The 27,460-nt window shown below is 41.1% G+C and overlaps 1 protein-coding gene across 1 annotated transcript; it reads right to left on the bottom strand.

Annotated features, from left to right (window-relative positions):
- Nucleotides 1-218: 218 nt before the first annotated feature.
- npm1b (nucleophosmin 1b) lies at nucleotides 219-21,940 on the bottom strand. The gene is made up of 11 exons (XM_044040195.1): nucleotides 21,873-21,940; nucleotides 21,496-21,578; nucleotides 20,836-20,955; nucleotides 20,614-20,707; nucleotides 20,392-20,483; nucleotides 20,183-20,244; nucleotides 19,996-20,068; nucleotides 15,660-15,758; nucleotides 6,362-6,457; nucleotides 6,194-6,268; nucleotides 219-4,794 (listed from the first exon to the last, which is right to left on the bottom strand). Exons 1-11 carry the CDS (start codon nucleotides 21,919-21,921, stop codon nucleotides 4,741-4,743), a joined length of 897 nt encoding a protein of 298 aa, XP_043896130.1. The 5' UTR covers nucleotides 21,922-21,940; the 3' UTR covers nucleotides 219-4,740.
- Nucleotides 21,941-27,460: the final 5,520 nt, after the last annotated feature.

The raw sequence follows: 27,460 nt of genomic DNA, 5'->3' as shown, positions 1-27,460 counted from the left end.
GACATTCGAGAACGTCATCATTTCCAGGTTTGACAAACACTGATCAACATTTAATGGACCAAACAATTACTCTACTAATTAATTGTTTATGAAAATAATCGCTAGTTGCAGCTCTATTTCAGTGTGAGACGGTCAATATTTCGATGATCAGCCAACGTCCTCACGATCCACGGGTCAAACGACTGAAGGTAACGAGCCTCAAACATAAACCAGGTTAATAAAGATCACAATCATTCCCCTTATTTTAATTTCACATGGACACATATTTCATCACTGGCTTCACAAATGACTGAGTACAGAATGAAAGGACGACAAAGTAAAGATAAAGAAAAGTGGAACAAATTTACACTCAACACTAAACTTAACTAAAATACCAACAAATACACAATTCCAAAAAATAAAAACCAACAGATCCAAGCTGCAAAGCCAGCTGAGCGAGGGCGGATTGAGCACAGACTTATAAAACAGAATTCTTCAGCTGCCATATTTGTGAATAAAAGCAAGAGTTTTATCAACAAGAAAAGAAATGTAGTATTAAAATCATAAAATTGTGTTTGTGTGAGCAAAAGCTATAGCACTGACAATCTGCTTCTACACCATCACCACAAAATAACAGAAATATTCACAAACTCATCATCAGATTTAGGTCAATTCATTAACGGGGCTGAAGTATAGTAAAGTTCACACCTAAGGAATTCCAAATATCCTCTTCAGACAACGGGGATGGCTGAAGGGAATCATGTGATTGGTAAAGGATGGCAACCACCTGCCAGCATTTGGCTCGTAAAAAGCATTATACAGGATCATAAACACATTATAAGCACCGCAGTGCCTGCTCTGTGTCATGATATACACCACTACGGACAATTACTAGACTGAGCGCTTTATGAGGTTCTTGTAAACATTATTTCGTGACTAATGTCGTTATACGTGTGTAACTTACGGTTACGTTGTAATAAATACGACACAGAGTGTGTTTTTTTGGTGAATTGGATTACACTTTAATACAACGCTCATCGGTGCCAACTCGTAAATGTATTCCTGGGGCTTGTTAACAGTCCATTTGGTGGTGTTTTTTTTAACTTTATGCATGTAACGATACTTGAAAGAGAGAGAGGGAAAAAAACTAGTTAGAGGAGACATCTGTGTTGGTTTTATTGCGCCCGTAATATTCTTTAAGCGTTTTTTCCCCACAGATTTTTGTTCTGCTGTAATCGGTGTCATCCACACGCTCAGATGGGAACGGGCTTGATATCAATTAGCATTTCCCGAAATAAATCTACTCGTGTGTAACGTCTGCGAGGTTCTTCACGTTAATGCTTATGTAACAAGACGTCAGTTAAAAGATGGTTGAAAGTGTGAAATAAAGTCAATAAGAACGAGCATACCTTCGATGTATGCATCGGAGACGAGGGCCAAAATAAGACTGCAAAGATAACGATAATAATCAAGACCCACAGAGACCAGAGTTTGAAGATGATCGGACCAAAGCTCTACGACAAGTTTGTTCAAATACCATGGTGCCAAATCGCCAAAAAGTCGGCGTTTGATCCAAGATGGCGGGCCTTCCTGTTGGGTTTAGACCATAGGCCCTCGACTTTTTCGTCCGACCCAACCTAATAAACAAATATGCCAAATTTCGTTCACGTACGATAAACATGGATACATTTTTTGGGGTCCGTTTTAAGCCCCTCATACATATATACAAATACATATATAAGGAAGATTAAGTAATAATAAAAGTAGGGATGCACGATATATATCGGGAGAGTTTGGGCCAATAACCGATATACATTTTTTCCTACACCCAAAGACAGTGGTCATGTCTTCTCTTCTGTAGTGAAATTAACTAAATCTTTTGCAAACAAGTCATCGCAGATGAAGATGTAAAATGAGTTCATGGTGCAAAACAAATAAACATATGAGAAAATAATAGTTGTTCAGGGCGCAGGCACAGAAGTGTAGGAAGCCACAACCGTGCATCCCTGAATAATATCACAGTCACACACACATAAATGTAGCAGATAACACTGGATTGAGTTCTGTGGTCCATTTCCTGTTTGAGGTTGTGTTTATCGGACAAGCAGTTTATTTTTGGTTTGCGAGAAAATGTGCGGTGACATTAAGAAAAAAAAAGTTACGGAAGTGAACGAGAGGCACTGCTACATATTTGTGTGTGTGTGTGTGTGTGAGAGAGACTGTGCCCTTACACTGACCTCATCCCATCAAGGTTTCCCTGTAAAAACAATGACTAGTTTTGTCAAGTGATTCTATCTCATCTATCCATGTAATGTGTTAAATTCATGGCAGGGGACAGAGAATCTAATTGTGCGACGACGCATCGACGACTACAATCTATTATCAGGTTTGAGTGTTTTTCTTAATAATTAAAACAAGTTTTCAAATTTCTCAGCTTCTTAAATGTCATTCATTTCTAGTTTCTTTGCTCCACATAATAGAGAAAACATTAAAACTGAAAGGTTTGCTTTGTGGACAAAACAAGACATTTGAGAAAATCATTATTTTGAGGACCTAACAATTATAAAACAAAAAGAAACGTCAATTAGTTGATTCACTGATTATTAACTAAAAAAATAATTGATTTTAATGGAATTAAAACACATTTTCTGATTTCTCAGCTTCTTAAAATGAGAATATTTTCTGGTTTCTTTGATCCATAAAAGAAAGAAATCATTAAAACTGAAATCATTTTGAGTTTGTGGACGAAACATCCTTTGAAAAACACTGATCACCGTTTCTGGACCAAACGATTACTCGATGAATCGATGAAGACGTGGTTAGTCGCAGCCCGAGTACAACTGTCATGTTGCTTGACTGATTCTTGTACATATACTGTATGTGTAGAGTAATTACTCCAGGCAAATGAACAGAACAATATGTCAACATGGCTACAAGCTAAAATAAAAGGTTTGTAAAAACCAGACAGAACTAAAAAAAAAATCTGTGGAGTAAAAACATGAGGCCACAGAATCGTCCCCTCGTATCGGCGCTCTTTAACTATTCCCGTGTACACGGCTCAGATTCACACATAAATGGGACTGTGATTCATATCAGTTTACGGCAGAGATATTTAAAGGCACATTCTGCAATATCTCCTATTGCATTATCGACCGAGCGAGGAGACGCGGCGTCTCGGAGGCAAAGCACCTGAACCGGACCGGGCTCAGCATCATGCACCACCTGCAGGCGGAGAACGTCGATATGAAGACATGCAGAGATGCCGTCAACAGGCGAGGACAAAGCCTTTTTTATACCACGTGCATGCATTACTATATGACATGCAGCCACTGAGTTTTTCGCCTATTGTTTTCATTTTATAGCTGCTGTTAAAAAGACATTTATGTTGCCATTAAGCAACCGCCTGTGTCGGACCTGGACATTTTTAGCATAAAGGAAATATACTAATATGGTTTTCAGCATCCGTTAAATGTTTTTATTGTATTTTGGTTTTTTTTGTAGTTTTTTCCTCTTCATTGTTGTGGAATTAGGACTGAGGATGTCACACTTTAGCCGTGTTTCCACTGAGTGGAACAGTTCAGTTTGGTTCAGCCCCATCTGTTCCACTCTTTGGCACCCTTCCCTTGGGGTAGCTTTACCATTCCAAACTGTACCGTACTGTACCAAACTGAACATTACAATGATGGAAACACGGCACATGTTAAACCATGTGAGGCAAATTGTGATTAGATATAAATTTTTAAACAAAATTTGATTGATTCACTTGATTTTTGAAGACTTTTTTTGAAGGTGTGTCGGAGCACAAAGTCTTGTTTGTACGTTCTGTGCTTTAAAAATGTATCAGTATCATAAATCGCAGCTGGAGATGCAACAAAAACTCGGCGACCGAAGGACTTTTAACACTGAAACAGGACGTTGGATAGGACACATGTGAAAACTGCGGGCAGCACGCGCGCCTGTCCACTCCCACTGAGAGTCTGTGCAAGATCAGAGTGGAACGCCAATAAAAACAGTTCCAACAAGACGCAAGTACATGGTAGAACAGCATACAGCGCAGATTATGAAATCCCCGCGACATTCGCTCGGATCCTCTGCACGTCATCGCGACCGTACTCGATCCTCATCATCATACAGATCATTACTTGGATGAGGGATAAAGCAGCGTGTGGAGAAATGATCCATGCTGCGTTTGATACGGAGCGCAGGAGCGGTGCGTCTGTCTGCACCTGATGAGGAGCATGCATGTTCGATGAGATCCTCCTGGATATTTTCATAGATTCTTAATTGATTTATTCTTCGAGGCATGAATATTAATCTATACTCATAATATACTATGAATAAATAATATACTATAATTGCAATGGCTTGATTTTCGGTTTCAGTTTTCGGCCAATAACTTTCATTTCGGTGCATCCCTAACTGAAGTCTTTACAGCCAGCAGGTGGCGTTGTGTTAAAACTGCAGCAGTTCTATAATTTTCTGTGTGAAAAACAAACATCTACACTTCCTAATGTTCTCCGTTCCTGCAGGTGGTGCAGATTGTTGCCGTGCGATGACGTCGACAGCTCATGAGCGCTTTGCATCTAAAAAGATGACGATGACACCTGAATAATTGACGGCTGCCTCGGCGCTCCGGCCTTTTGCGATCACAGTTAGCAGTGACGACGCAACAGGGCCGAGCAAGGAAATCTCGCTGACTGTGCCTTTAAACGTCCCGCAGGATGCAGAAACATACAAATGCGTCACGGTGCGAGCTTCGCGTTACTTCTTCATGGTCTTCAGTGTTTGTAGAAAACTCCAGAGGTCCTTGATCACCTGAGGGAGGGAGGGTATGCAGAGAGGAGTGAGGGGTGGCAACAGAGTAACAGGGGAAAAGGAGAGAGAAATTATAAATCACCCAAATGAAGTGCGATGCAGCATGAGACATATGACTCACTTTTACTACAACGTGCTTTTGTGCGTCTCGCCTGTGGGAACGCTGAGTTTAGACGGGGCTGCTGGGGAGCGACGAGGGGCTGGGTGGGGGCAGCAGTGCATACCAGAGTATATGACTAGGTGCTCCAGGTCTGACAGATCTCAGCCTTGGCTGATGAAACCAAAGCACTTCCACAGATGTTTCTACACACTGGGATCAACAAGCTCTCCCCACCTCCCGCCCCCACTCTTTAACTCGTCCGCCCGAGCCCTCACTGCGCTCTGAAGAGATTTCACCTGCTCTTGTAATTGTTCACTTCACATTTTAACACTGCGATGGCGTCACAGACGGACGTTAAAGTGAAAACACTTCCCCATTACTGATCATCTGAAGCTACGGGACTTCTTTTGGGGAGATTAATTTGTGCCCTGCAAAACAAACGTGCAGGAGCCGTTGTTTATCTTCAGAGATGACAAGCAGTATTAGAAAAGATTGAAGTCCTGCATTTAGAAAGACCCTGTGTGTTGGGGTTTGGTCAAAGGCCTTGAATGTGAAAGAGGCTGGTACCATCCACATACCACCGTCCCTTCATTAAGGCTACAAAAGACACACACTTCAGTAAATCACCAAGAAAGAGTTCGTCTTGGCAGGTGTACTCCCATTCCATCTCGAAAGAGCCCGCAGACACAAAATGAATATAATTCAAAGGAGAACACACTGTGCTGGAGAGACTTTGGAGGCCGACTGGACAGTGTGAGGTCAATGAGGACAGAGCGGGAACAACAATGCATTCCTGGTATCCATCATGGAAAAGAGCTTTTTTAAAGCTTTTAATGGTAAAGGTGGACGTTAATGTGATTAGTGACACCAGGAGACGTGTTCCCAGGCTCAGTGTTTGTAAAATTCAATACATCATTTAGATCATGTGACGTCATGGGCTGCACAAAAGCTAACTGCAATACAAGGATGTAGAACAACACTTATCTTAAAGTTGCAGCCTTTGTGACTCTTTTAATGTTTCACACTGCAATTTTCAAAACAATCAATTCTTCACACCGAACCGATAAAGCACAGATGTTATATTCTTTTTCTTTGTGACGTCTTTCTCTTGCAATCTCGTTACATTATCTTTGAATAATCCCATCATCCTTCATATGAATAAAGGTTTTAGAAGAAGTGAGTAACCTGGATAAATGTGTGTGTGTGAAATGGCAAACTTTAGCAGGATGTTTATGTAAACCGCTCATGTAGGTAACGTACGTGTGAAAACATAACAAAACAAAACTCGTCTTTACTTACGCTCTTGTCTGTGACTTTATAAGAACTCTTGACGAAATTCTCAAACTTCTGCTCCGTCTTCGGTAGAGACTTCCCCTGACAAACGAGGGACATTAAATCATCAGCTTAACCGGGCATCGGACGTTCAATTAAAGAGTGGTAATTTGCAAAGCGGGATGACAGCCTCACCTCCTTTGCGGTCGTCGACAACTTGCTCTTAATCTCAGCCAGCGAGAGGGATTTCGACGAGCCGGCCTGGGGTTTGTCTTTTCCTGGGGCAGGTATCTTGGGAAATATATCAGCCAGATAAGAAACACTTGATTGATGTGTCAAATACAGAGAGATTTATAGAGTTGTAGATACAGAGATAGCTCCGTATTATTTCCTCCTCGACAATCCCCCCACCCCCCCTTCACTTTTCTGTGTTCTAATTTGACCTCGACAACAAAATCCTGCTAAATGGAACTTATTGGTGATGATTTCAGACAAGGGTTTAGTCTAGTATGTGTTTATAGGTTTGGCATGGGCAAGCAGCTGGGTTAAGATAAAAGCAATAAAAAAAGAACAATTACACATCTTTTTTTGTTGTTGTTGTTTAACAAATACATCAGGAACAAATTGTTTTTTTTTTTTTTATATTTTTTATTTTTGTTTTGTGAGAGCATTACAATACAGCAATTACTTTCATTTCAGATAACAAACAATGGTATTTCTGCGACTCACAATTGAAATTTCAATATACAAAACAGGAAACAAAATACAAAAAGTCAAATAAAAGTATACGTGAGAACTCAAACAAGTTGGGAAAGATAGCAAATAAAGAAATGTCCACCAGGGAGTTTTTTTGTTTTTTTTTTAAATAAATAAAATAAAACAATTCACACTAGTCGTTAGGCCAAATAAAACATTCAAGAGTAAAGCATAAAAAATAGCATACAGGATCATCCATTCAATAATTCTGCCTGTTCTAAACTAACATATCTTACCCATTTGGACCACAATTCGATAAATATGTTTTTCTGTAGGCGAATGGAGAAGGTAATCTGTTCCATGAGGTAAATGTCACTTACTATACTTATCCACTCCTGTATTGTAGGCGGATCAGGGAGAAGCCAACGCCGTGTCAGTGCCTTTTTACCAGCAGTTATCATAATACGAAATAAATATTCATCAGCTTGCCTGACCTGTGAATCCGAATTTCCTAAAAATAATGTAGAAAACTGCATAGGTAGATTAGTATTAAACATGCTGCCTAATACTTTGTGAAGTTCTGTCCAAAAGGATTTAACCACTGGGCATTCCCAAAAGATATGCCAATGATTGGCTTCCCGGTGTCCGCACAGTCTCCAGCACACAGCTTCACCTCCAGCAAAATGTGCCTTTTGTTTTGGTGTAATGAAAAAGCGTATCAAACACTTCCATCCAAACTCCCGCCATACATGAGAGCTGGTACATTTCCACTGGGATTGGCAAACACCGAGCCAATCCTCCTCAGATATTGTTAGATTACCCTCTCTCTCCCATTTTTCCCTAACATATCCTGTACTGTGTGTTTTTTTAGACAGTAGACCCTTATAAATTCTAGAGATGACACCCTTATTCGATTTACTTTGGTAAGCATCAATAAAAATTATCAATATTGGGTCATTAAGATCAGTGTCCTTTCTGATATGTTCAAAGCGGTTACGTACCTGGAGGAATCTAAAAAAATCTGTTCTTTCAAGGTTACAGTCTTCTTTCAACTTTTCAAAGTTTTTAAATTGTCCCTTTTCTGTGAGAGAGTAGTATGTCGTTATTCCTTTCAAAATCCATGATTTAAATCCCTTATCAATCGTGTTAGGCCTAAATTCCGGATCATAGGCACACCATTGAATTATCTGTAATTTATCACTTAATTTATACTCCTCTTTTATCATATTCCAGATTTTTAGCTGTGCTTTGATCCATGGGTTCTGTGCCTTGTCTATAAATCTTCCCAGATGTTTGTGCAGTAGTACTGCTTGTATTGGAGGGTCAATCAGAGTGGAGAGTTCGATATCCTTCCATCTGGCTCGATAGGATGGGTTACACAAATTAATCAGGGGTTTAATCTGAGCTGCATAAAAATAGTCCTTAAAATTAGGTAGTGCCATCCCCCCTTGCTTCTTTGGAAGTTGTAAAGTTTTAAACCTAATCCTGGGTTTTTTACCCTGCCAAATAAATCTGGAAATAATCTTGTCCAGTTCAGAAAATTGTTTTGAGGAAATTTCTACAGGGAGTGCCTGGAATAAGAAGAGATATCGTGGAAGGATATTCATTCTTACAGAATCAATTCTGTGACTGAGACTAAGAAAAGAAACTGAGTTCCATCTATGCATGTCTTCTTTAATTTTTGTTAAGAGGGGGCCATAATTTATCTCTGCCAATGTTCGAATTCTTTTCGGCAGGTTTATTCCTAGATATTTTAATGAATTTTGATCCCATTTAATTTGGAATTTGTCCCTAAATTGCTTTGTGGGTTGGTAGTTGATAGTCAAAATTTGTGTCTTTTGTATATTTAATTTATATCCTGAATAATTACCAAACGTTTCTAGAAAGACCATTAATTTGGGAAGTGAATTAGGAGGGTCACTTAAATAAACCAAGACGTCGTCAGCATATAGCGCCACCTTGTGGTCATCTCCATTAATGCAGATGCCTTTAATACTCCGAGTCTGTCTTATCCACTGAGCTAGGGGTTCTATATAGAGTGCAAATAGCAGGGGCGAAATCGGGCATCCCTGTCTCGAACCACGTTCTAGTAAAATAGTATCTGAAAGGTAACCATTTATTTTTATCCGGGCCAGTGGTTTGTTGTATAATGTACGGATCCCTCTAATAAAAACGTTGTCCATGCCAAATCTTTCTAAAACTTTATAAAGGAAAGGCCAACTTACCGAGTCAAAGGCCTTCTCGGCGTCTAGACTAACTAAACAAGCTTCAATATTATTATTTTGGATATGATGTATTAAGTGTAATGATCGCCTGATGTTGTCGTGAGTCTGTCTTTGTGCGATAAATCCAGTCTGATCATTGTGTATTAGCTGAGGAAGAACCTTGTCCAGTCTTCTGGCGAGGATGGTTGTATAAAGCTTGTAGTCAACATTCAGCACCGAGATAGGCCTGTATGAACTACACTCCAATTTACTTTTTCCCTCCTTGAGAATGACGGAAATCACTGCTTCATTCCAAGATGGCGGCATTTTATTATCTTTTAATGTCGTATTACAAGCTTGGAGAAGGATTGGCACCAACTCAGTTTTAAATGCCTTATACCACTCCGAGGGGAAGCCATCTGGGCCAGGTGATTTGTTTGCTTTCAGGGTGGAGATGGCCCTATTCAGCTCTATCTCAGTTATAGGGCCTGTTAATATTCTATTTTGTTCTTCTGATAAAGTAGGCAAATTTAGAGATTTTAAAAAGTTATCAATTTGCTGGTCACCTTCTAATTGGGGTTGTGTATACAGGCATTTGTAGTATTTTCTGAATGTCCTTTGTATTTCTTCTTGTTTATATCGTATAGTCCCACAATCTATGTCCCTTATTTTGTATATAGTGTTGTCTGCTCGTTGCTTTTGTAGTTTTCTCGCCAAGATTTTATGTGATTTTGTTCCTGACTCATAATAAGTTTGTCTTGTGAATATCATCTTTTTTTCAACTTCCTGTGTGTATATTTTATTTATTTCATCTCTAGTTGCTTTTATTCTAGTTAGTGTTTCTAGTTTTTGTTCTTTTTTATGTTGTGTCTCAAGGTCTTTCAGTTCTTTATTAAGGTCTATCAGTCTTAATTGTTTTTGTTTCTTTTCATAGGAACAGAATGATATTATTCTCCCTCTAACAACAGCTTTTAAAGTATCCCATATCGTAGCTGAGTCAACCTCTCCGTTATCATTTTCTTCAAGAAACGTTTTTATTTCTTCTCTCATTTGGGTTTTGAATCTTGGATTATTTAGGATATTTGTGTTCAACCTCCACAAAGTTCTACCCGGATTATCGATAATGTCCACAGTGCAGGAGAGGGGGGCATGATCAGATAGATCAATACATCCAATATCGCAATCACGTATTCTATGACGATCCTTTTTTAGCACAAAAAAATAATCTATCCTTGAATAAACATCGTGTGGGTGTGAGTAAAAAGTATAGTCCCGGCCTGATGGATAGAAATCCCTCCATAAATCTAATATACCAAGTTCTGTCATTAATGCAATCATTTTCCTATGTAATCGCGTAATAACTGCGCTTTTAGATGAATCCTGTTTCGGATTGAGACGGATATTAAAGTCTCCACCACATATGACAACCCCTGTGCCCTCTATCATCAAATCAAATATGTTTCTATAAAAAGCAAAGTTACTTCCCGGGGGAGCATAAACATTACAAATTGTTATATTTACGTCATTTATTTTGCCTGAAACTACTATGTATCTCCCTTCCTTGTCGGATGTTTCCGAGATCTGTTCAAATGGTATTTGTTGTGAAATCAAAGTTGCTACGCCTCTTCTGTGACCTGATTTATAAGATGAGAAGTATACCCTTGAAAAACCCATTCTTTTAAGTTTTTCATGTTCCAGTGGGGTGAGGTGTGTCTCTTGTAAGAGCACAATCTGTGCATTCTCCCTTCTCATTTTCGCCAGTATCTGCCTCCTCTTAGCTGGATTTAAAATCCCATTCACATTAAAAGAAATCATTTTAAGGGTTTGCCTATTCATCGTGTACTACTGTGGGCTACATTGATTATCACCCTGCCAAAAATCTCTCCTGGCATCCCTGCAAGTACATTATACCAAACCTATCTTTCCCAAGAAACACAAACAAAAACAATATAACAGTCTGAAACAGAACATCACCGGTGCAATTTGGAACAGTTGCTTCCGATGCTGAGGCTCGTTCCAAAGGAGCCTTGTGGGGCCTTGTAAAGTCAAAGCCCTCATAAGGGAACATCCCACGACGTAGTGGTGGGGCCCTGAAATGCGGCTGCATTTCAGCCAAAGTCCAAGTGAGAAAAAAATAAAATAAAATAAAATAAAATAAATTGAGTATGGCTCGCCAAACACGTCCCGTTCATCTGATTAAACAAAGAAAATAGAAGTGTGGGCTATGATTAGACGCGAGCCCAGGCCATATAAAGCAAAACTGTATGGTAGAGTTCTGCATGCATAGCTAAACCAAAGCAAAGTGTATGATACACATTTCACTATAAAATCAGAGAGCACTTATCTGTAAAGTGTGAGGAAACAATCCATCAGTGACCGACAGTGTCCTAGCGGGGTTGTCTTCTAAACTCCTTGAGTCTGTCTTTAAAACGAGAGTGCTGGTGTTTCGGATGTGCGCTGCCGCTCGTAGCAATAGACTCCTGGTTTCCCACCTGGTCTCCCCTACTGCCTGCCCTCTGCCAGGTAGACAGGAGGAGAATCTCCTCTTGGTCCGGTGTGGCTGGGGTCTTCACCACAGTAACCGGAAACCCTCGCGCCGACATATCCCTCGTAGCCTCCGCCGCATTCTGGAACAACCGGGTGCCGTCATCATAAAAAATCCGCATCTTTGCAGGGTAGGGCGTCTGAAACTTTATTTGTTTTTCCTTCAACACCTTTTTGGCCTCGATGTATTCACTGCGTTTCTTTAACACTTCAGGAGGAAAGTCATGGTCAACATAGAAACGAACGTTGTCGTAAAGCACCTTCTTTTTCTGCCACGCTCTCCTTATCACTTCTTCTTTAATCTGCCAGCTGCCAAACCTGACCACTATGGAGCGAGGTTTTGCCTGCGGGCCGGTGGGCTTCGGTGCCAAAGCCCGATGTGCCCGTTCAATCTTAAGGTCTCCGTCAAGTGGGAAGTCGAGTGAAGTTTTCAACATGTTATTCAGGAAACCAGCCATGTCAGTGCCCTCTGTGCCTTCGGGTACTCCGTAAATACGCAGGTTGACACGCCGCGCTCGAGCCTCCTGATCAATCAATCTCGCCTCCAAGCTAGCCTGACGCTGTGTCAGCCGCTTGATTAACGTTGTTGTTGCTAGAAGCACGGTCTCCGTTTCATCTATTCTCCCTTCTACTTCGTCCAGTCTGTCATTCGCTCTCTTCAACTCCTGCTTAATGTCAGAGAGTTGCTCCCTGTTATCTCTTCTGAACTCACGAATTTCGTTGAAGATACTTTTAAGGCTAGCATCAGGGATATCGTCTTCCCGTGGGTGTAAATCCGGAGAGCTGCTTCGGCTGAGTCTCGAGTCTGGGTCGTCTTCTGTTGAACCCATGCTTAATCCACTTCTAGTAGTAACCCCTTTCCTCATTCTTTTAAGAAATACCCACCAGGTTTAACAAAATCAAGTTTTTTGGGGTTAATTGGTAAAACCTTCGGGGAGCTAAAAGTTTAGGCTGCCATCCTCTCGAAACCGGAACCGGAACCGTCCTGTGTGTGTTTTTTTATTGTTTGCATGCAGGAGAGGGAAAGCCCAGACTCTCCGATGAGCAACAAAGATTCTTTGTCAAATGGGTTTTTCCACTGAAGGTAAATCCTCACGAAAACTAAATGGGAAAAGGTGAAAGTGCAGATGTTCTTGTGAATGGAGAAAATGCATCAGTTTGATCAATTTCATGCCCCTTGACAAGGAAATATGACACATTTTGGGAACACGGAAAACATAATTTCACCCATTATTCCGCGTTTGTTAAAAACACCGACAACGTGAGCACAGAACCGGCTACAGCTACAGCTGTGTCCAGACCTGGGCAGCACAGGTCCTCAATTAGGAAGTGTGTGAATGTGACACAACAGCACTCACACACCAGCCATAGGCCCGTGACTGCACATGTTACACAAGCCGCGGAGCTTGTCTCTACATGCAAAGCCAGTGTGGAATCCAGTGAAATTGCAGGGTTTCATTGATAGACAGAGACGACGTGAGGAGCAACTCATAGAACAACTTTTTACCAATCAAGTCGAAACCGTATGTCGGCTTGGTTCTGTTCCATGAATTGAAAACACTACATTACTATACTTTTTGCATTTTGCATTATAAAAACATTTGGATATCATTTAGGTTTAAGCTATTTTCATACATCTCCATTTTGATCATCATTATCCTTGTTTAAAGCTGCTGTCAACGATGTCATCTTTTGGCTAAGCTTTGGCGAACTAATGTTCAGAATAGTGACAGTTGACAGAATGTAGAGCTATTTTAAGAAAAATGGCCACAAAGAAACAACTTCACATCGTACCGTCCATTAAATGTATGCACTTGCTAAGCGTGCCCGTCATATCACACTGCACATGGCCTTGGAACGAGGCAGAGAAGTAGATGTAGATGTGCAGCAGGTCAAAATGTTGCATAAAGACAGATAAAAAACATGTTTCTTGACAAACTCTCTGTTTCTACTACCACAAGAACTGTTTCTCATTTAGAAATTCTACAAAACCAAAGTCCCTTCAGCAACTTCTGGCTTCAGAGAACAGGGTAATAGTTAAAAACAGGTGCAATGATCTTAAGAGAATAAATGACCTCTCTAGTTTTAAAAAAATGCAATAATATGTCCCTGTCCCTAAGAGAGCTGCATTTTATAGCACAGATCAAAAGGTATAAAGTGAAAAAACCTTTGACACACATGCCACACTACAAAAAGAGAGCACATAAGCTGCTGGCTGCTGGCCAGACAAATGCAGTGCGCATTTATTATTTACGGGCAGCTCTCTACTTCCACAGCTGTGGACCTGAAACAGCTGATAAACACACCAAGCAAGCAAGCTTTTTCATCTGGGCCAGACACTGATTACAGATGCCACGAGACATGGAACTTAATCACAAGCACGCTATCATTTGATGCAATCTCTCGTCTCCAATCCAGTGCAAACACATGGTTGTGACACCTTTGCTCATCAGCTCTGTCTGGGACGGTAATTATCATTTTGTTGGAACATGAGCTTCGGGGGGAAGAACCTCCAGGTCACTGGGAACTGGAACTCTAATCCGATGACTGTATACTTAACACGGGTTGGTGTTTCGGACATTTTTCATGCATAAAAACCAGTGAAGTGACAGCTACAAGCAAATAAATGTCCACTAACAATGTAAGCACCTGCTGCAACACATGTCAATCAGTCGTTAAAACAATGACTCAGCCTCGTTTTAGGATAAGCCTGAGTGAAGTGGTTAACAACTTTACGACTGTGACGTGTGCTCGAAGGCATCGGCTCCTCCAAACCCATCAATCACACGACACCAGCTGCAAGATAAAGTTACTTCAGATTAGCACGGCTCGAGTTAGCTGGTTCTCATGACGGGCCGCACGCTGGGCTGAGAGAGGTGAGAACTGCGGCCCTGGCAACAGATCTGTCAAGAAAAATCATCTAATGACCAGTCACCTGCGTTTAGGAGAGGGAGAAAAAAAAAACAAAACAGACAGCCACGCTCGCGTCTTCGCTCCTCTGGGGCATCTGGAAGCACAAGCTGCACCAGACATCAAACGCTAGTAATGAGGGCAATTGGGAGAAGGTGTGTCCAGGAAGTGAGGGGTGTGAAGAGGTTGTAGAGAGGGAACAGTTGTCGTGGAGAAGTGGAGACTGGACAGGGGCAGTCGAAGCTTCGCGGGCAGGACGGTTTTAGTGATGTGGCTGACCAGCGGCAAATCCCCAGGGCCATCGAGTTACCTCTGGGGCTTTAGGAGTTACAACCCTGTGGCTTGATGTTTGATAAACACAGATTTCTATCAAGGCGGGAAACGACGAGCGTGCACTCAGTTCACACTTCAAACTTATACTGTATACTTGCAGAGAAGCTCGCCAATTTGTATTCCCTGAGCACTACTTGTAACTGCAATAGGTTGCGAGCCATCAAAGGTGGCTGCAACTCAAGGCGGTGGGGGTCAGGCCACAGGGTCACAGGTTTAAACCTTGCCCCAGGGAACACGGTTAGAGGTCAGGTGTGTTTGCTTAAAGAGAGGCAGAGTTCAAGCAGTGGGGTTGTGAGGGGCGGCCGTCCGAGACATTCCGTTCAAGAAATTAACTATCAGGTTGAGTTAATTGCAACGTGCATTTATTGCATTCCTTAGGGTTTAAAAAGGGAGAATGATCCACACAATTTGTTCCTTTGTTTGGTCCAATTTCAATGGTTAAGGCCAATTAATCCACACAATTACCACAGGTCACTGACACAATGAGTCGTTCCGGACTCAGGTAAGCAAAACTATTTCACACAAAAAGTAGCTAATTCACAGTTTAAATTGGGAACCAAAATGTATTTGTTTAAACATGTGTTATATAAAAGTTACTTCTAAATAAATGAGACCCTTTATTGTGCTTCATACATAATCAATAACAATACTCATTTAAAAGAAGTATAAAGGACAAAGGAAACTGTGTTTTAAGTCAAACCTTGATTCCTATTCTCCAGTCTTGTGACTCTCAACCACTTAACTCACTAACAACAAACCATGAGTTAGCAGAGCTGAACAGGTCACACACACACACACAGTCATACCTGAGTCTGTGGTCTGACCGCAGATCCCGATGCTTTTCCCGCCGGACCGTTCTGTTTGACGGGGGTTTTGTTGGACTTCTTTGCCGGAGACTCTCGACTCTGACGAAGCAAAGACGAGAACAATTAATGAGACGTCTGCAGAGTTAGAAACGTGGAGTTCTTTGCAGAACATGCTCATAATACTGCTACTAAATGAGCACATGTGAGTGTTGTTAATACTTCATGAAAAAGGGTTTTGACTCAGTGTGAAGGTGCTGCTAAAAATGGTCCGCTTTCCTCGAGATATTATGGTGTGTATCACAATAACGCCACCTCTCTGGGGCTCTGGTGGAGCTGTCATGTTGTTTTGAAAACTCCCATATCAAAGCACTAATTACCAGGCCTTTTTTTTTTTATAGCTGACAAATTATAATTGGCATTTGAACGTAATGTGAACCACATTTGTTGAAGTGTTTGCATTTGTGGTTGATTTTCTTCAAAGTCTTTTGCCATGAGGTGCTCACATCACGCTCTCTCACCGCGCAACATCATAATTATATAAATACTGCACATGCACACTCCTTTTTAGAAGCACTTTACAACGGCGAGGAGTACGGCAGACAGGCGTCATAAAACTTAAAGGGTAGTTGCAGAACTAACTCTTAAGAATAAATAATTCATTCAAGTATCACACTAACAAAAAAGAGACTTAAATGGGACAGAAACAGCAAAACTGAAACTATCTCCAAGCACAATTACTTTACAAAATTTCTCACCGATGAGACACTTGGTACTCAGTAAGTTGCCATTGTTCATCTCCACATTGGAGGCCTTGCTGTCAGGTTTCCATTGCTCTCAGGCACCTGTGTAATTACCCTGTAATAGCCAAGGCAAGTACCTGCATTTCCTGAGCATCAGCCCTCACCTTGCAATCACTGCTATTCACCTTGGAATGAGTTGGAAGTGTAATTGCCTGCGCTGACATAACTGCAACAAGGCAATTACACGTGTAATGTCCTGGAGCAACGGTAACACAAGACGCTGGACGGCTGGGTTGTTGGGGAGGCCTTTTTAAGCATTTTTAACAGAGGATTTTAGGGACACTGTTCCTCTTCTGTCACTTTCCCTCCCTCATAAAGACAGCAGAGTGTCTGATAGCGTTTTTGCTCAACACAGCAGACAGATCTGGGCGTCCCCAGTGGCAGATGAACATTATTCTTACATGTTTTTTGGTCATGCAATAACGCAGCTCCTTTGTGCTGTAAATCAAGTCCTCATTTTTCCCACGTCATTGACCCCAGAGGACGAGAGAATAATAACACTTGTAGGGGACCAATATAAACGCAGATGGAGTTGCCGATCGCTTGAAATCGCTGGATGAATTTAAGCATAAAAGTTTCCTATTTCGGGCTTTAAATGAGTTTGTTTCCAGGTGTGACAAAAACTCAGGAAAATGGGACACAGCTTCTGGAAGAGACCAGTTCAAATGTCACGGTATTGTCTTTTCTGGTCTATGGTTCGTGTTTGGATGAAAATAGGACGGGAGAAGTTCAGAGGTTGGAGGATTTGCGACATCATCAGCCTTTAATGTGGCGTCGTCGGGCTGGGTGGCTTCTGGTCACATGATGACTCAGCATGTGCCCACGTTGAGCCACTACCTCAATTTCTTTTAAAAGGTTAGTTTTGGTCAAATGTCACTCACATTACAGTCAACATGACAGCTGTATAGAAGGTGCAGTGGTCTTAAGACTCTGTAATGGAGCACTAAATGTCCATTTGTGCGTCTAAAACCACCTCAAATATGTCCACAAAATAAAGATATTCTGTAAACTGTCACAGAGAAGCAATGTAACTATTTACATATGAGAAGCTGCAATAACAAAACTCATTTTTATTAACAGACAAACGCACTAAAGAAAGAGTTTAGGAGATTAATTGAGCAGTCGATTGCTATTTGATTAATTGTTGTTGCCCCGGGGCAGTTTGAGAGTTTCAGAATTGTAAATACACATTTATGTGTTTCTGGATTAAGTTTCTCTTGGCACAGAAGAAAAAACAAAAAACACCTGTGGCTGAAAAAGTTCCCAGATTCCTGCGCACAGATCATGTTGCAGAAAGGCATCCTCGCTATCAAGGTAAAGCATTGCCACTTTTTTTTCTAAATCGCTGTGTTGTTCCCACTGCCAACACTGGCACAGGGAGGCTGTTCTGTGGCCAAAAAACGATGATAATTGTACAATCTGAGATAATGACGTAAGATTTACTTGTCCTAGCAATGCTGCCGCATCGCGATTCCGACATACAGAGTACAAATCACTCGTAGACCACACACACCTCTCATTAATGAAATTATTATTAAAAATAATCACGTGTGATGAAGGGGTTAATCACGATAATCTTAAACTCAATTTTAACTCATATTTGGAGTTTTGACAGTGTAAATATCAAGCTTGTGCTGTCATTTCATGTCTTTACTGAAGATTAGATTCCATTTTTATGATCCTGGTCGTCAATATAGATGTGAAAATGCATGTTTATTATTTACTACCTTCCCCCGACACGATACAGTTACCGATTGTGGGACTAAAAAAGGACTAACCTTATCTTTTCTGTCAATATTCAGTGTTTGCATGACACATTTGTGATGCTAAGATAAACAAAAACATAAAGGATTGTGACTGCGGAGACAGACCGGACAAAATATGGTGTCAAAGAGAAAAAGGTAAAGAAGGGGATTAAGGTCTTTGGGGGTGAGGAAGGCACAAGATGGAGGGATTGGAAGAGAAGACATGAGAATAAATCAACAGGTGACAGAAATGCTCAGCTGTCATCTGACCCTGAGGCGAGGATTCGGCGCTCACGTCGCAGGTATGTGCATCTGTCCTGCTTTGATCTTTTGCCTGGCACAGTTTACACTCGAATTGTGTTTAAAAGAAAAAAGAAAAAGAAATGTAGGACTTAAAATGAGGCAGAAACACACACACACACGCTTGCTAGTGATTGTGGCAGCACGCAAAACAGTGTTCAAAGGCAGAGGCCAGGTGCAACGCTGAAACGGCATGAGAGACGATAAAGAGGAGCAATCATATTAACAGTGGGATGACAGAGGGACAAAGATATGCAGGGTTACACACAAATGAGGCAAGATTTTTCCCACAACTGGTGTGTGTGTGTGTGTGTGTGCGTGCTCGTTTTTGTTACCTCTTCAGGACCTTTACTGGTAAAAACATTGACCTTTTTAAGAACCAAACTCTGCTCCTAATGAGGCCGAACCTCATAATTGTGACTCTGGTTATGGCTACAGGTTAGATGTGAATTGTGGTTAGGTTGGTTAAGGTTAGGTTGGTTAAGGTTAGTGATAATGCTTGGCAGCGTCCTGAGAAGAATATCAGCACAAACCCATGTGTGTGTGTAAGTAGGATACCACAGTGCTTGTTGGTGAGAATTCAAGCAGATTACAGAGGAGAAATCCGATCATTACGCCACACAGACCCTGTGTTTTACTCACACAAAACAGGTGGGTACATGAGCCAACAGGATGAAAAAGTTCCATGTTTTGTATCATACAAAAAAAAAAAAGGTGGACGGTCAGTGAGTGCAGGGAGGGGGCGGGGCCTGCCCGAGATGAAGTGCTGCAATAGGATACAGACCGTGGGGGTTTTTAAATGATGTGGTAGAAACATAGGGGGAGTGGACAGAGCTCAACAACACAGAGGAATTCCTTTTTCACATAACAAATGTGAGGCTAAGCCCGTGGCTACCCTGACACCTGGTGGACAACAGTGGATGAGAGACCGTACAAATGAGTAAATAAAACTACCAAAACTCCAGTTTGGTCTGAGCTGTGAAGAGAAGTGACAGGACAAATATTGTAGAAAGATGATGGAAGTGTTTGATGATTTTCAGCTAAAAATAACTGATTCCATCCATTTAATGAAGATAAACTACAAACTAAAGAGCAAATAAAGAAACAACAGACAAGGATCACGAGTCCAGACCCATTTTGTAACTACAGATTTTGTTCATGGTCCAATGCACAGAAAGCATGTGCATATAGAACATGTTCACATCATTCATTAGTCATTTTGAAACGTGTATCAGTGAAGAGGACTTAGACGTCATTAAAACCCAGTGTTTCTCTGTGATATTCAATGATAAAACTCTTTGGTGTGTATGTTGTACAGCTCCAGTCACTTCTGAACTCTTTGGGGCTTGGCGCTCAACAGATTTACCAACTTGTGGCTGTGGAGGGCGCTGTTGTACAGCAACAGCTACATTACAAACCTCTTCCATTCATAACCATTCAGTTATTTCCCCCCAATCTCTGGTTCAGAACAAGTTGTAAACAGATTCTTACTTTTTCAAACATCTTTCCGACTTTCTTCTGGGGCTTCGCAGCGTTGTCGTCACTGTCATCGTCTTCATCATCACTGTGGAGAGAGGAAAACACTGTTTTTAGAAGACAAATATTACAAAAATAACAATAAACAAATCTGAGCATAGATTTAAGTAGTGACTGAAATAATTCAGCAGAAAAAACATACTCTTCGTCATCTTCATCACTGTCTTCTTCATCGTCGTCATCAGAATCCATCTTTAGCTTTTTCTGCAAGAGTAATTCATCACAGTTTTGTCAGAGGCATCTTCACAGTGACAACACGAGCTCAGAGCCATCAAACTTCATTCTATCATGCTTTTATCTGAACCTGAAATAAGTACAAACTCAAAAAGAACTGTGGGAGTAGGTAACTACCATTGGAGGCTTCTTCCCCGACATTAGGCTCGCAGGTCGTTTCACCGGCGACGTGTTGTTCTCCTCCTCTTCATCATCTGACTCCTTCACGCCTACGAAGCAAACACTGGTTACTGGCTGAACTTTTGTGGGGGTAAAATGAATTGAGCCATCGAGCTGCATTTGTCTGTAAGTATTTGTCTGTCATTCTGGCAGAAGAAAAACTGCTGCTCAAACACTCACTGACAAAGTGCTGCCCGCTGATGTGAACGGGTCCAGCGCCAGACTGGAGACGAAAGGTGACTGGAGGTGTGATCTCAAATCCACCTAAGCTCATCTGGACAAGAGAAGAGCAACAGTTATAACAACAATATCTATGTTTAAATTTAATATTTAATTTTTTTTACAATTAAATAGTCAGTTATTAGACCCTTAAACATTTCCCAGAGTGTCGTCAGTACTTACAGACGGCAGGACCGATGGCTTCAGGACAGCAAGTGGCACTTTGGTTGTTTTTCCATCATATGTGAGGCCCTCAACTTCCACTGTATGGAAGTTGTCCTCAGCCTCCGCTCCCAGACACACCTGCAACAGCAGCACAGTTCAATGTTTACAACGTAGAGCTGCAACTAAGTATTATTATCATAACTGTTTAATCAGTCAATTACTTTCTCAATCAAGTAATCGTTTGGTCCATAACATGTCTGAAAATGCTGCAAAATGTTGATCAGTGTTTCTCAAACATTGCGTTCTCAAATGTCTTGTTTTGACCACAAAATATGAAGCAAAGAGACCAGAAAATACTCGCATATAAGAAGCTGACCAATCAGAAAACATGTTGTGATTTAACCATTATTAAAATAGTTCACAAATCATTGTGAGCGATAGTATGCGATAATTGCATCTCATCCTCATAGCAAAGAAACTGTGACACTTCCAAATACAACACAAAACAAAAACATTCCAAAATCTTTGCCACGTTATAATTCACACACACTATTAAAGGTGATTAAAAGTCACATTTGCTGTATTATCGTAACCACTGCTCTACTTATTCATGTTTTCAACATTCATCCACCGACAGTTCGTCTACGTGCAGACTAACTGGACTACGTGCTAACTTACTGCTTTGAGTGACAGCTGCTGCTCCGTGTCGTCGTCGTCGACGTCAACCCTGAACTCCCGTTTGTCCGATTTCAGGGTGCAACCTGAAGGAGGAAAAAACACACATGTGCACCGTGTAATTAACCTTATACTATCATCAACGTCAGACGGTAAAAAGCATGAGATTCTGGGCTTTACACTCTCGACCACAGATGAACGCACGACAGTGTTTTGCTGAGCTAGCTAACAAAAGAGCTGAACTGGCGCCCGAGTGTGGGCAGACATGTTCGCCGTCAGTGTCGCTCACTTCAAATGTTAACTTGCAACACATGCGTGACGATAAAGGCGCCAAAGTTGATCGAATATTCTGGAGATTTTGTCCGAATAAGAGAGCTCACCAAACAAATACAACTGTGGTCTGCTCAAATCTGAGGTATCGTCCTCCATCTTTGAAGTGGGCGGGCACACTTCCGGAACGCGCTTCGAGTGACGCCGCGCGGGGCCAATGAGAACGCGGCATCGTCAGTGAATGAATCTGAGCCAATAGAATTTAAAAAGGGGCGGGAATAAGGGATGTTGTTGTTTTACTTGATGAACACAAGATGGCGGTGTCACATAGAAAAGAGATAGATAGATAGATAGATAGATAGATAGATAGCAGTTTTTATGATAAGAGTGGGATACTCTCCCTCATGTTCAGCATTTAATGTGCTGCTTCGACTCGATAAAATAGGCCTTTGGTCAGTGATATTAAAAGTACAGCCCTGGGGGCAGCTGCAGTCTTTGAAGAGTCTTCTGTGGTTCTTTAAAATCCTGATAATAAAAAAATGGAGAGGCACTGCAAGCCCTTGATAGTTAAGTAGAAATTACCCTCACAGTACAACTAAAATATGGGCATGAGAGCATGAAGTACTACTGTATGTTTAAAACATGTTCCACCTCTGGGTTGGGAATTTACACTACAGCGGTGTAGGTGTAGTCTTTAGGAGAAAACTTAAACTGTAAAATAAATAAATAAACTAAGAAAAGAGGCCGTATAGGGGCCAAAAATAAACAGAACTAACCTTTTACGGTAGTCTGATTTATTTGTGATCTAAGACACCCTAACCCTTAAAATAAACCTTAACATGTGAAAGAAATCTACATATCTGTGGATATAGTTACTTTTGCGGCCACATTTGTGATTTTACTGCCCTCTAATGTAAGAAAAACAAACAAATCTATAATATAATTAATGCAGTAATGCATAATAGTCACGCTCAGGTGACTCTGAAGTGGTGGGGCCCCCAAATCAAATTCAGCTTAAGGCCCCAAAAAATTGCTTGCGCAAGTCTGGCAATAACATCAGCAAAGGTCTTCACTCTGCCGTGTCATGTACACAATCTTGATTGTTTCAACCCTCGCCCTTTGATTCCCTCCATCAAATCGTTTTCTAGGCTGAACCCAAAAGAAAATGTGTGGAATGTGAGTGAGAAACAGCAGCAGAGTCTTATTAGGCTCATCACGGCCCTCATTATGCAGGTGTTGAGACACAGTGAGAAGCACAGTACCAGTATGAGCCAGAAGAAACGAGTCGTCTTCATGCATGCCTGAAAACTTTAATGTGTCACACGCTGCCAGGACACGTCTGTGCATCCGTTCTCACGGGCTGACATGACAATGATGAACGTCGACTTACTCAACACTTTTGTTTTTCCACTTTGGCACAGATTCCCGATGGTGGAGAGATGTTTACTTACTGCTTTTATAACAACACTGTCTTTAAATGTGAACTTTTCTTAATCAAAACCTTTTTTCTTGATTTTTTAAATCAAATTTAGCAAAAAAAACTCCCAGAAACTTAGATTCTCTAGTCATATTTATGTGCATTTTAACTGCAGACATACAGTGACGTCGAAACGCGTGAGGCTGCACTTTCCCATTGTCAGGCTTTAAAAACCCTGAGTGAAAAAGAAGTGCTTGTACTCACATGTGTGAGTGAGTGCATGCTTGCATGACAGTGAGAGCGAGAGCACGTCAGCAGGTTGAGTTACTTCTGAAGCCTCCGTCACGCCATCACACCGATGAAAGAAATCCTCGCTCCTCACTTGACTCAGCTGGAAGTGACTCGACACTCCTGGATTTTCCTTCTTCTACAAAAACTGTGCAGCAGCTGTTCAATAATCATGACTTTGAACTACATGCAAATATGACAACTTGGAGTCATGAAAACCGCCCCAGCCCATTAATATGTCTCGTATTTGAAAACCTTTAATACATTTTTAATTAATCTCTTTTCCAAGCTTCTTCAAGGGCACTTCTTAGACTAATTCCATTCCATTTTTATACATAAAGGAAGAAGTTTACTTTGCAGAAACATTCGGGAGGTTTAACACATTTAAATTTAAAGAAGCTAAAGGCCGTCACACGTCACAACCATTGTTTCCTGGGCTGTTTTTCATTTAAAAAACCAAATCACTTCACAGTTTTACCATGTACAAGTCTGTTTTTAATAAAACTATATGTCAAACATGACAGAGAAATGAGCAAAATATAAAATATGTCATCCAACTACCACTGAATTCATCGACCTTAACGTGAGGTCATTATTTTACAAGTGTCTCAAACTCAAAGAGTCAGTGTGTGGATTCTAAAGTCAAGAACCATGAAGGTTCTTTCGTCGCCACAGACTCACATGTCAGCACGTCACCAGAGGAGTTTGGCAGAGCGACTCCTTTTTCTCCACAGTCTGACAGATACAGCAGCTGTTGTTAGGCCTGTGTTTTTACTACAACTGTATCAGGTTTAAAAACAACAAGAAAAACTAAGTTCATATTGTAGAGTTTGAGTAAGTTGAGTAAGCTGTTGTTTTACACACTGGTCATTGTTGCTGTTGCTGATGCTGTTTTTAATACTTTAATTGTTAGCTCTCCTGTCCAGGTTTAACTGGTGTAAATGAGCTTCTCGTGGCTAAATCTGGAGCCACGAGAGAACTCTTCCTGCAGCCTGAAGTCACACAGGAAGAACAGGACTATTATTCGTTCGTTCATTCATTCATTCATTGTCTACCTTTCTATCCTCCCCATGAGGATCACAGGGTGACCTGAGCCATTCCCAGCTGCCAACACTGCCATTATAATTTATTATATTATGATATTATAATATCATAATATAATATAATATAAAAAATAAAATGGTTGACTAACATTTAAAAAATCACTTGATTTAGTAAACCCTGAATGAATTAAAATGTATTTGAAGACAAACTTTAAAGATGTGTACTTTTATTCTTACATTGTTGCAAATTTGTGGATGTTGACACCAGTGCCGGCCCAAACATTTATGGGGCCCTAAGTTGAGTTTGATTTTTGGGGGCCCCCCCTCCGAACCACCTCAGAGTAGCTGGTGCTTGATTATGATTGATACAAATGTAAGTTGTGTTATTTACGTCAAACCATCACACCTTAGATGGAAGTGAAGGGTTAGAGGTTGAGTTAAAGCTCCAGTGTGTAAGAATTAGGGACATCTAATGGTGAGACTGCAGGTTGCATCACTCCACTGACTCCTCCCCCTCCCTTTTCCAGGTGTGGATGTATGGTGGCTCATACATGCCAGAAAAGATGTCGAGCTGATGTAGAAACATGTAGCACCACACGGCCTAAGATTGCAACAAGTTCGATTTGAAGTGATTATTCACTCACACAAACATATTTATTTAATTATAAATTATATTTGCTGGATTTTAACCTCAATGGATGCTCAAAACTAGTTTATTAGATGTAAGCTACATGTGATTCATCTATCAACAGTTTAAAATGTGAGTTCAATTTACACAAGGGTGTCGTCTGAATGTTTCTTATTTTGTAGGAGATTTTTCTCTGATTTTACTTTACACTGAAAGAAAGTGATGGTTGATGAGAGCACATACTCTGGTGAGTGGACCAGATGTCTATCAGCGTGCGTTTATGAATCAAAGTGAACGAGTGAAGGTTCAGCAGCTGCTGCTTCGTAATGATTTAAATATTCAGCGTGTTTCTCAAGAATGGAAACAAGTGACGGGAGCCGACGGAGCATGACGCAGAGCACAATACACACAAGGGTGCACTGAATAGTTTTTGGTGGTGCCCCTGTTCCAAACATAGAGCGCGATAGGAAGTCTGATACACGCCAAGCCTCCTGCGCTTGTTCATCTTGTGTGGTGACATTTTATTGGATAAGCACAGCGCTCTATGGCGGCGACAGAGTGGGAGTGAGAAGAAGAAGAAGAAGAAAAAAAGAGAAAAACTTTAAGCACCTGTAGTAAAACACAATGCACAGGCTTGAAAAACAGAAAACAGAGGAATTTTTGTAAAATGGGCCAAGTCACGTCTTCACGGCGTCCGAGACAGAGAGATGAAAGAAGCGGTGAGGAGGCGTCGCCCTGGAGAACTGCCTGCTACTGACAGGATCCCAACCAGGCAAGGCTTCCTGAAAACCCCAACCAAACATCGGCCGGGCGCTGCGTTTGAGGGGAAGGCGAGGGCTGTTGAGGTTGGATGCAGTTGCAGACAGCTGTTACGAACCAGATCATCATCTGGCTCAGAGCGGAGAGGATCAAGCGGCCGCAGATGCCACTGATATCCAAAGAAAAGGTGGAAGATGTTTACCCAGGAGTTTGCGAAACACAGCTCTGTCATATAAGAAGGCCTGTGTTAGGTTTGAGTTTTTTTATCAACAGCGGGCACAGCCAAGATTAACAAGAGTCCAAGTGAAGTGAGTGATTTTTTGAGGAGGTGCCGCTCAACAAGGTCCACTTCCTGTGGCGTTGACGGCTCATTTCCGAGCATGGAAGCTGAATGATGTGTTTACTGAGCATCCGGACGGCTCCTTCTTTTTGTTATGACTCGGGTGATGAGCGTTTGCATGATAGCGTCGATGGTGGAGATAAGCCAGTGTTTTTCACTGTCTGGTGTCTTGGTGGCCGAGAGTATTGTGTCCCGCTTTTATTTTGTCGGCTACAAAAACATCAGCGTGGATAATAAGGTCTTAGATAACTGTGATAACGGCGTTTGTCGTGTGACAGGTATGTAAATGTTACATGAGGGCAGACATTTATGAGTCAGCACACAGAGGAACAAATTAAACCTTTGTTTTTCTTGTTGTGACTAATTATTTCATTTCATTCAGTCAGGACAAATCATTTGGGAGTGTATGAGTTATTTAGTCACTGAGTAAACAACACTGAGACAGGAGAACACATCTATAACATTCTAACATTTCAACATGTCGACATATTCCCACGTACGTTTGAATGTGGGCATTTTTATAACTATTTGCTGTCACTTACTGAATTCACAAATAAAATTAAATCAATGTCAGTCAGACAATCTTCTACTTTGAAGGTTAAATGTTGGCTCAAATCAAATCAGGGCCAAAATTATTTTAGCTCAACTTATTAATTCATATTGTTTTATGTCTTTGTCTGTGTTTTTATAATATATTTTACATATAAAAGCCCAGTCTGAATATTACTGAATATTATCTACTGTATGCAACACAGTGACCATACATTAGTATCACACACACACACACAACCACATTTAAAACAAAACAAAACCCCTGTGTCGGAGAATGCAGCAGGAAAACAACATGGCTGCCAGCTACGGAAGCCTCATGGAATCAAATGTACTGACGGAGACAGAAGTAGATGAACAGCTCCTGTGTGCTGTGGCGTAAAACTGCTCATTTGTCTAATGGTGACGTGAAGTAGCAAAACATATTCTTAAAACAGCATAAACTCAAGCTGGGATAGATAAACAGTTTGATCTGATTTTAAAAAGCTCTTTTTCCTTGTGACAGCATGCCTGCCTGTGCCAAGGGGCAAAGGGCATGAACATTACAGTGAGTCATAGATCAAACTCTTCAAATCAAAACTCCGTTCTCACTGAAATCAGTGGCGTAAAACGAAAAAAACCCAAAGAACATAAACAAAAGCCACACTGCTGCATTTCACTTGGCAGCTGCAGCG

Source organism: Solea senegalensis, linkage group LG12 (assembly GCF_019176455.1).
Source record: "Solea senegalensis isolate Sse05_10M linkage group LG12, IFAPA_SoseM_1, whole genome shotgun sequence".
Lineage (NCBI taxonomy): Eukaryota > Metazoa > Chordata > Actinopteri > Pleuronectiformes > Soleidae > Solea > Solea senegalensis.
The sequence above is the reverse complement of the archived record's forward strand: the minus strand, read 5'-3'. Positions and strand labels throughout refer to the sequence as shown.